Source organism: Echinops telfairi, unplaced genomic scaffold, assembly GCF_000313985.2.
Source record: "Echinops telfairi isolate 266 unplaced genomic scaffold, ASM31398v2 ScPeMD7_23;HRSCAF=83, whole genome shotgun sequence".
Lineage (NCBI taxonomy): Eukaryota > Metazoa > Chordata > Mammalia > Afrosoricida > Tenrecidae > Echinops > Echinops telfairi.
Genome location: NW_022103920.1, coordinates 15,552,305 through 15,562,340, shown reverse-complemented (window position 1 = coordinate 15,562,340; position 10,036 = coordinate 15,552,305). Strand labels below are relative to the sequence as shown.

The 10,036-nt window shown below is 51.2% G+C and overlaps 1 protein-coding gene across 1 annotated transcript in view; it reads right to left on the bottom strand.

The window, feature by feature from the left end:
* The window catches only part of UBE2H (ubiquitin conjugating enzyme E2 H), a 98,441-nt gene extending 96,742 nt beyond the window's left edge, over nt 1-1,699 (bottom strand). Inside the window, exon 1 of the mRNA XM_004707812.2 lies at nt 1,398-1,699. Within this exon, the coding sequence (XP_004707869.1) occupies nt 1,398-1,450 (53 nt within the window). The 5' untranslated portion in view covers nt 1,451-1,699. The remainder of the gene's footprint in view (nt 1-1,397) is intronic.
* Nucleotides 1,700-10,036: the final 8,337 nt, after the last annotated feature.

Sequence of the window (10,036 nt, the reverse complement as noted above, 5' to 3'; positions counted from 1 at the left end):
CAACTTCCCTTCCCTTCCCTCCCCCACTGCCAAACCCAATGCAAAAATAAATTAAGAAGTACTTTAAAAAAAAAAACTCCAGCCAATTTCCTAAGTGAAACATCTGCCCATGACCACGGGTCTCTCCAAAGGGGTCAAACTAGCCAGTCCATATGAGTAACAAATCACAGGCCCAAGGAATTCACCTGAAGGATCTCGCCAAACAACTAGAGTTACATAAACAAAACCCGCAACCCAGAGAAATGGTGAGGGGTGGGGAGAGGGAGGGAGCGCAGCAGGGGGCAGAGAGGATGTTTCAAACGCGTTTCACAGCCTCCCCCTTTGCCCCCCCACACACACACACCCAGGGGTAAATTGTTCAGGGCCCTGGCCTCACTGCCTTCCCCCCACACCCTCTAAATTAACCCTTCAGATATTCTTCGATCGCTCAGTCCTCCTCAAATATCTCTAGTTAGCAAATCAAGTATCAGTCCCCTATCCAACTCAAACCACAGTCCTCAAGGTGGGCGGGGGGGTTGAGGGTGGTGGTGAAGAGGCGCTACCTCCCAGCTGTTAAAAAGTTGGGGTGTAAGATCCAAAACAGACGGCTGTCACAATTCCCCAAGAACCTTACCCTCGATGGAGGAGTTGGTTTAGGAGTCCAGGAACGATTCTGTCCTGGAGTCCCCCTTCCTCCGTCCACCCCACCCCACCCCACCCCCCTCCACCCCAGCTGTCAGTCACAATATGGAGGGTGCCTATGCTGGAGGGCCTGGGGGTGCTCGCCACACACGACGGTGGGTGGGACAGGCTTTGTAGGGAGACCGACGGCAACGCTCTCTCAGGGGGAGGAAAGCTTCGGAAGGGCCCAAGCCTCAAAATAATCAGGCCCCGGCGCGGCCGATTCTCTTCCTAAAAATAGACAGGAATTACGGATAAAGGAGGTCACCCGAGTTACTCCAAGTGAAGCAGCACTGTGAGTGGAGGGGCGCCTCCAGAAATGGGGAGGCTGCACTCGCGGGAATGTCGACCCCGAGCCCCTCAATCCAAAGCAAGTAACCGGAAAGAGAAGCCGTGAGGGTGGGCTGCCAGGTGGTGGGGACCAGAGCGAGGTGGCCAGGCTTGGCCCCCCGCCTCAAATAAAAGGCCCTCTCACCGTCGTGGAGGGAAGTCACGGGCACTAGGGGTGCAAGGAGCGCGAGGAACGACGCACATTTCGGGGTTCTGCAGAGAAAGGGGGCGCTGAGAGGCCTCTGGCTCCGGGGAGGTGGCACGGAGCCGCCGTAGGCACCCGGGGAGGGAGGAGAGTCTCGGACAGTGGCCTGGAGTGCCCCAGGGCCCCTGCTGGGCTTCGAAGGGGGCCTGGGCACCCCCACACCGCCCCCCCACGCGGCCCGATCCCCCTCCACGAAGGATACAGCTTGACCACGTCCGTGTCCATCCGCCTCTTGCCCGGACTAGGGGATGACATGGTGTCGCCGCCGCCGCCGCCTCTCTCCCCTCCTCGGCCCGTCTGTCACCGGCCCCGGGCCCGGCTCTGAGGAGCCCGCGGCCGCGCCGGCGCCTCGGTGGAGATGGCACCACCCTGCGGTCCTGTCGGGTCCTGTCCGCCGCCGCCGCCGCCCCTCGCGCGGGGACACCGAGCACTGTCCGGCCGGGTGGGGGTGGGGACCCGCGGTGCCCGGCTCCGGCTGGCCCTCTCCGGCGGTGGGTCCGCCGCGGCCCGGCCCCGGCGCTACGCGGCGCCGCACGACGCTCCCCCCTGCTGCTCCGGCTCGCTCGCTGCGCGCCTGCTCAACCTCTCCCGACTCCCTCGCCGCCTCCAAGACAAGCGGACGACTCCCGCTCCGTCGGCCTCTCTACCCCAGCCTCGCTCTGGACGTCGTGACGTCACCTCTGTGACTTCATTGGCAGGGCGGGCTTGTCGGCCGAAAGGGGCGGGGCGCCGCGGCAGCGGCGTGGGCGCTCCTGGGGTATTCTGGGAAGTGTAGTTCCTTTTTCCCCTGCCGTCTCAGCTCCCAGTCCCCTCCCCCTCCTTTAACTCCGCCCGCACAGGACCTAATCGCTCAACTGTCAGTGTCGTTAAGTTCATCGTCAACAATAGCAGTAAATAATGACAACATTATTACACTTCTGTGTTTGAGGGTAATGAACTCCCTTTGCACATTATTAAAAAGAGCTTTTTTTTTTTTTTTTTGGAGGAAAACCTGGTGATCCTGCCCTCTGCTCCTCCTTGGATGGAGGAAATCTATTTGCAGTAATTGTCCCTCCTCAGAGCTTAAAAGCCAAGGCTCATTACCCTCCACAGATACACACACACACACACACACACACACACAAACCCATTATCAGACTCATAGTGTTTGGGGATTTAAATTTTGAGCATTAGGTTTTCAAAGGGCGATGGTTTACAGGGGGAGCTATAAATCTGTTTTGAGTCTGCACTCAGATTCTGCCTCCATTGTGTTCTTTCTGACTATTGAGCATCAAAGGCTTTGTGCTAGGGCACAGTGTCCTAGAAATTGAATTGCTGAGATGTCCCTGGCCAACCCTCGGGAATTGAACTGGGAACACCTTTGATGGAAATTAGGGTACTAGGGTCCCATGGTTACCACTTATACCCAGACTAAGGTGGTTGGAGGGCCCTGACCCACTGGTAAGCAATAGAGCATGTAGCCCAATCACGGTCCCGTTCCCACGTCTACTGCCCAACCTGCAACTGTGATGAATTGATCTACCACCAAACATGCTTTTGTAACGTCTTTTGTTTTCCATCTTCTATAATTAGCAGCGTAAACCCTGAATCGGTGGACACCTCGTATTGATGCCCTTCATCAGGATGATTTGTCTTCATCTTTGTGCTGTTTAAAGCTTAATAAATAAATCTCTATAAATTACATTTAAATTTGGGTCTCCTCCCCTAAAACAATATCAACCCATAGGGCAGAGCAGAATTGCCCCAGGGGGGGTTCTAAGGTGGTAAATCTTTCAGGGAGCAGAGATTGCTCCCTCACATGGATGGCTGGTGGGTCCAACCTATTAGCAAGTAAGCGCTTAACCACTGAGCCACCCTTCCCTTCACATATAGCACCCCTATTTCCAAGCTTAGAGTTTTGATTTGAGATTGAATGCTAATGAGCTGGGTTTGTAGAAGGCTATGGTCTACAGTGGGAGCCTAAAAGCTATTTTTGAGTCTCAACATAATTTTTCTGCCATTAAACCAAGTCTAAAATGATACTGAAATTCTGGATTTCTTTTCAATGTGGCTCATGTTCAGACAAGTCTGAGGCAAGCCTAGAGCGGGCCGCTTTGCCCTAAGGGAGAATGAGTTTGAAAGTAGAGGGCAACTCCAGGTGAGTTCTGAGAGAGACTTGCCCCCTTGGGCCTGCACGGGGAAGTTGGGGAACTTGCTTAGCCTGGTCCTTAGTGGTTTGCTACCAGTAGCCAGGATTAGTTAAAAGGTGGGGTCCTGGTGGCTATGTCTCAGGGTTTCCTGGTCATGAGTCATAACCTGACCACCACTTGACCAGGGGGTCCAAGGCCCAAAACCAATCCTACAAGCCTTTAAATCTTTGATTGTGTAAGTCCCAACCATGGACCTTTCCCCACTTTTGTAGCCTCACCTGTGACTAGGTGAGAGGCTGAATTGACCAGTCATGAGTTTGTGATGATTTCCTTCATGTGTAATTAGCCCCAGGGCCGTGAATCTTTTACTCCATTTTTTTTAGGAGAAACAATAACAATTTATAATTTATCAAGGAGTCATGAGGATGGCAGGGAAGGAAAAAGAAGAGCTGATACCAAGGGCTCAAATAGAAAGCAAATGTTCAGAAAATAATGATGGCTACACATGTACAAACATGCCCGACACAGCTGATGCATGCATTGCTATAAGAGCTGTAAGAACCCCCAGTAAAATGCTCTTTAGGAAAAAAAAAAAAAAAAGAGTTCCAATATCTCTGCAGACTCTCCAGCATTTGTTCTGTTTTTTTCTGTCTTTGTTTTTTAATGACTCCATTTTGGCGGCCTGCCGATGGATCCCCTATCTAGGGTGATTGTTTTGTCTCTGGCCTCTTTAATGCTTCATAAAAGGAGCTATGGAATATATTTAAGGAGCCTTGACGGCAGTGGGTTTGGTATAAAATATGTTTGAGTTTAGGGGAGTCCCCCCCCCCCCCAGCAAGCACAACTTGAAGAAGCAAGGTGGCAAAGCCATGGACAGATTAGTACTGGCATCCTTGGTCCACAGAGTACGAAATCACATCACAAAGTAAGACCACATGCTCACGGCCATCTAAAGCTCACTCCCAGTGAGCCTGTAGGACTGGGTGGAACTGCTTCTGTGAGTGTCAGACTATAACTCTTCGGACATAGAAAGCCTCACAAAGTAAAGGTCTGATCAATGCAACCCCCCCACCCCCACCCTATCGCAGAAATGATGCTGCAGCGCAGGACAAAGATAATTCCATCCTCCAAACCCCCACGCCAACATCATACACTGGTTCGTTCATTCACTAATTGTTCATTGAGGACCTCCTGGGTGCTAAGCTAAGATGACCAGACGTCCCGCTTTTTGACGTTTTAAAAAAGTCCCGATTTTTGGAAAGAATGCAGGACAAGCTAGGGAATGGTCTATTTGGTCCATAGAGACCAAATTTTAAATCAAGAACACCCCCCACCCCCACCCCACCCCCGCCCCAGTCAATGGGGTCCTGCTTTAAATCTGGTCACCCTATGCTAAGCTTTCTGGTAGCCACTGAGGAGATGATGGTGAGCCAAGCAAGGCTCTAGAACAGCAGTTCTCGACCTGTGGGTTGGGACCCGTGGGGGGTGGGCACGATCTTTTCACAGGGGTCGCCTGATCCTAACAGTAGAAAATTACAGTGATATAGTAGCAATGAAAATAATGTTATGGTTGGGGGTCACAACATAAGGAACTGTATTAAAGAGTCGCGGTATTAGGAAAGTTGGGAACCACTGCTCTAGAGTCTCAGTTCCCAAAGTTGGCGGATCATTAGTGGACTCCTCCCACTAAGGATTCTGATTCATTCATTTTCTAAAGGAGCCCGGGCATCTGTAGTAGCATCAGATCCCCAGGTGATTCCAATGATCTGCCAACTTTGGGAACCTAGGCTCTAGAGTCTAGACTTACATTGCCTTCCCAGGGTGGTCTGTGGATCAATCAGCTCTCTCTCGAGTGAACATCACCTGGGAACTTGTTAGAAATACAGCAGAGAGCCTCATGTCAGACCTACTGAAGTAGGATCTCTGTCTAACAAGCTCCCCAGGTGATTCCTGTGCACACAGAAGCTTGGGGGTGGGGGTGGGGAACAACCGATTGATGGCTAGTCAGTTCTGACCCTTCATGACCATCCAGGCCAAAGGAGGATTTCCAAGGCTGTCAATCTTTACAGATCATTGCCATGTGGAAGTCTATTGTCTCAGCCATCTCTCTCGTTTGGACTGACACCGTGGCTGCCCCATTGGGCTCAAACCTGGTAAGGAGTGGGAGGAGGCTGCCGCACCTGACAGGGTTTCTAGTCGGCTGTTTATTGGCTGCTTTGGATTGGAAGCCACTCAACGGCCCCTAATAACAACAAACTGGTATGAAGGCAGACTAGCATAGCGTTCCGCAAGGAGCAGCTGGTGGGTTCAAACCACTGGCCTTCGGGTTAGTAGCCAAATGCTTTAACCAGTATGCAACCAGGGGTCCTGAAGCTTGAGAGAGAGAGAGAGAGACCTCTAAGAGGCATTCCAAAGGAAATTACATCAGCAAAGGAGGCCACCAGACACAAGAGCTCAGGAAAGGGTATTCCAGGCAACTCCTAAATGTATGTGGGATTTTCCACTACCATTTCTTTCTTTCTTAAGATCGCTAACCCAGCAGTTCTCAACCTGTGGGTCGCAACCCCTTTGGGGGTTGAACGACCCTTTCACAGGGGTCGCCCAATTCATCGCAGTAGCAAAATGACAGTGATGAAGTAGCAATGAAAATCATATTATGGTTGGGGGTCACGACCACATGAGGAACTGTCTTAAAGGGCCGCGGCATTAGGAAGTTAAGAACCGCTGCTCTAACCTTTTCCCCACAAATACTCTTGTACTTGTCAACCACGTGTTGTGAGTGGAGGCCACACACACACACCCAGGGCAGCAGCTCTCTGCAAAAGTGGAACTTTGCTCCCCCTGCCAGCCCCGCAAAAGGCCACTTCTTAACTGCCTCTGATCCGCGTGTGCTGCTCTTTCCTCCCACAGAGAGCACATCCACCTGAAGAGCCAGGTCTGAATGAAGCCTTGCTAACCTCCTCTTACTGGGCCACTGTTGAAGAGAGCTAAGAAGGGAGGAGAGGATTATCTGCTGGCTATGCCCCCTCTCAGCTCTCAGGGCTCCTCTCTCCTGCAAACCCCTGGAGCTCCCCACTCTCCTACCCTGATGAACCCCAACTCCTGCACTGAGACAGTGCTTCTCAGACTCCAGTGCTCTGCAGCATCACCTGGGGAGCTTGTTAAGCTCACGAGGGACTTGGTTTAGAAGGTCTAGGTTGGAGTTTGGACATCCTGGTCCTTAACAAGCTCCCCAGGTGATTCCAATGCAGGCTAAAGTTTGCACAAGCTGGCTGCTCTAAGGTTCCTTTAGCAGCCCCACTTACAGCACACCTGCCTGAGCAGGGTAGGCCCTGAGCCTCTATAACAGGGGTCCAGTTCACTGTCCCTCAGACCCGTTGGAAGGCCAGCCTATAGTTTCAAAAAAAAAAGTGAACAAATTCCTATGTACGTTGCACATATCTTACTTTGAAGTAAAAAAACAAACGGGGCAAAAACACCTGGCAGGCTGGATAAATGTCCTCGGTGGGCCGCATGTGGCCCGCGGGCCATAGTTTGAGGACGGCTGCTCAATAACACATCTTAGCAGATAAGGGGAACACCTGTCTACTCTCTGTTCCTTCCCCACCTGAGGGCAACAGTGACAAGCTGGGTGGGCCTTGAGTCAGAGTGCGGCATCCAGCACAGACACGAAAAACTGGTCAAGAGGAGATGCTTGGGAAAGGGATATTTCCCATGGCTCTTCACGCATGCTCCATCCAGGGTGGTCCACACACAGGACAAACGCAGTCCGAGGAGTCTGAGAATCTGGTTCCCAACAGCCCTAGAGAAATGGGCTCCTCCATCAGGAAAGGCCAGGGAGACAGTCCCCCGGCCACTGGGCTTCCCCAGGAAGAGCCACTGTGTCTCTGGCAAGAGGCTTAGCTTCGGGTTGAAAACGTGGAGGCTGAGGACAAGCCTGTCCCGCTCCGCCTCCAGCGGGTTCAAAATCATATGTGGAAGTCGCTGGTTGCCTAGACATTACTTTTCACCACGGTAAGGGGAGGGGTTGACTGCAAGGTGTGATGTGGTGCTACACAAGCCGCCGTTAAGTGGCTTCTGAGCATGCGCTTTTCAGACAAGAGCTGTCTCGTGTGTTTCCATGCCTGTCACCTTTCAGAAGCAGACTGCTAGTTTTTTTGCTTCTGAGGCACCTCTAGGTGGGTACGGGCTGCCAACCGTTAGGTTAGTGACCAAGCACTTCATTCTTTGCCCCGCTAGGGCTTCTTAATCTCAGTGACCATCTTAATATTGGTGAAGGTCTCTTCGGGTGATTAAGATCCACGCCCACTTGTTCCTCATCCATTGTGAGACGTGGTGGTGAACTTTCTTGATTCCGCCCAATGATTGAGCGAGATTGCAACAGGTTGTATGAAATGCTAACAGAGCGCACGGGGCCCTTTTCGCTGGCTGCCACTCCCCTGGCTATAAAGATGAGCCATTTCCGAAGCAAGAACAGGTGAGAATCCCAAGACCAACAAGCATGAAAATCCTCCAGCAGAGCACATTCAAATCCCTTCCTAAAGTGACAGAGGCCAAGACAGAGGCTCCAGAGGCCGCAGCACGGAGACCATGGGACAGAGCAAAGAAGCCATGCAGACTCCGAGCAGAGAGGCGGCACCCCGGAGGCCTGAGACTTTGAGATGTGGAGGTGGAACCACAGGTGGGCTTCCTGGCTCACAAAGGCAGGAGCCACGGGACCACGTGGCTAAGGGGCTGAGGAACCAGGGACTTGGACTGTATCCTGCCTGTTTTCTGATCCTGATTTGTAGTGACCTGTTAACTTCCCTAATAATTTGTTTTAAAAAGCCACTGCTATAGCGTCATAGTGCCCCTATATGACCTGATAGAACTGCCCCTTGTGAGCTTCTGAGATTGTAACTCTTTGTGGGAGTAGAAAGCCCTGTCCTTCTCCCAAGGAGCGGCGGTGTGGTTTCGAACTGCCGGCCTTGCAGTTAGCAGGCCAACACGTAACTACTATGCCACCAGGGCTCCCACTTCCCTAGTATACCTCCATAATTGAGAGTATTGTCTGGAAGCAAGCCCAGCAGAGGGGTAGAATACCATGAGCACAACCATTGGTATTAGAATAGGGAGAAAAAGACCGGGGCTGGAGGCGTGTCTGACCTCCATGTTCTGGCAATAGGCCTAGTGGAGGGTGGAGACGGAGGTCAGCCATGGCCTCCGTGCCCTTTGCTCAACCACTGAAAGAGAAGAACACGTTTCTTTTTTAGATGTCAGCACACCAGTTCCCTCTGCGTGCTGAGAGAATTTCACATTCCCAGGACACACCTTTCTCTGCAGTTTTCCATGTGTTCCTTCATGAATCCAGCTTCCCTATTGTGACCAGCTCCTCCATCTCCCACCAGCCCCTCCTCCACTCTGAATCCGTGCCCCATCCCAAGCCTCCCCTCTGATTTCCACAGGACTCCTGACCCTGACTTGGCCAGCTGAGTCCAAAGGTACCCCCAAAGTCATCTTTTAGAGGGTCAGACTAAAATTGAGCACACTGTCACTTGATCTTCCTTAGGATCCCTTTCAATTTGTTCTAGTTTGTAAAATTTTCTGCTTTCTTTTCGATTGAGGTTTTTATCTGTTTTATTTTGTTATTGTTGTTTGTTTGTTTGTTGATGCTTGTTTTTCTGTATATGAAATCCAGGATAAATCTATAGAGACAGTAACTGGATTAATGGTTCCTTGAAGTTATAGCAGGGGAGGTTAGGGGGTGAGGAATGGGGAGCTAATAACAATGAGTACAAGATTGAAGAAAATATTCTAAAACTGATTATGGTGATTGCACAACTTTTCTTGATATGATTGAACTATTGAATTAGATGATACATGAATTATATGCCAATAGAGATGTTGGTAAGAAAAATAATACAGTGTTGAATAGCAAGGGAATAAAACAAAGTTATCTTGTGCTCGTTTGACCCCTGGATGGGGGCTCTCCCTCAGCAGAGGGAAGCTGGTTCTCATCTATTTTTCAATATTTAGGCGCACTCAGAATGCCAAAAATGTACTCTCAGGGAGTGCTGGGGCCCTGGACTGTCTGCTTGTAGGTGTGCCCAGCACAGGCAGTGTGCTGAAAAGAGCCATGTTCTCTTTATCAGGAGCAACCCGGGGACGCCTCCACTGAAAGCCATCCAGCCCTGCCTGACTCGCCGGCTTGCCTTCTGAGAGATGTGTTCGGGGCCTGTTTATCTCTCCTCAGGGCAGGACCACATTTGACCAAGGGGGCCTCTGTCCCAGGAGAGCTTCTCAAGGGCAAGAATATAAATGTGGCAAGAACATAACACTCTGAGACACCCGAGGGAGGAAAACAAATGCCGTCACTGGGTGGAGTGAGTGGAACGATTCTGCTTCTGAAGTCACCTGTTAGCCCAAGGGCAACAGCACTGTTGGTGTGTTACATATTTGTGTGTGAGTGTGTGCGTGCATACTCTTCTGCATCATTGCTAATCCCGGGTTCCCTCCTGTCATTGTTAACCCAAGCTGACTGCTTCCAGTTGCTTCTGACTCATAGCAACCTTGTGCAGGGTTTCAAAGACAAGACAGCTTTTAATTTTTAACAGTTTTATTGGCACATCATTTACGTAGCATACATTCCAATCATTCAATCATATCAAGGAAAATTATACAATCATCACCAGATCCATTTGAGAACATTCCCCGCCCCCGCCCCCGCCCCCTG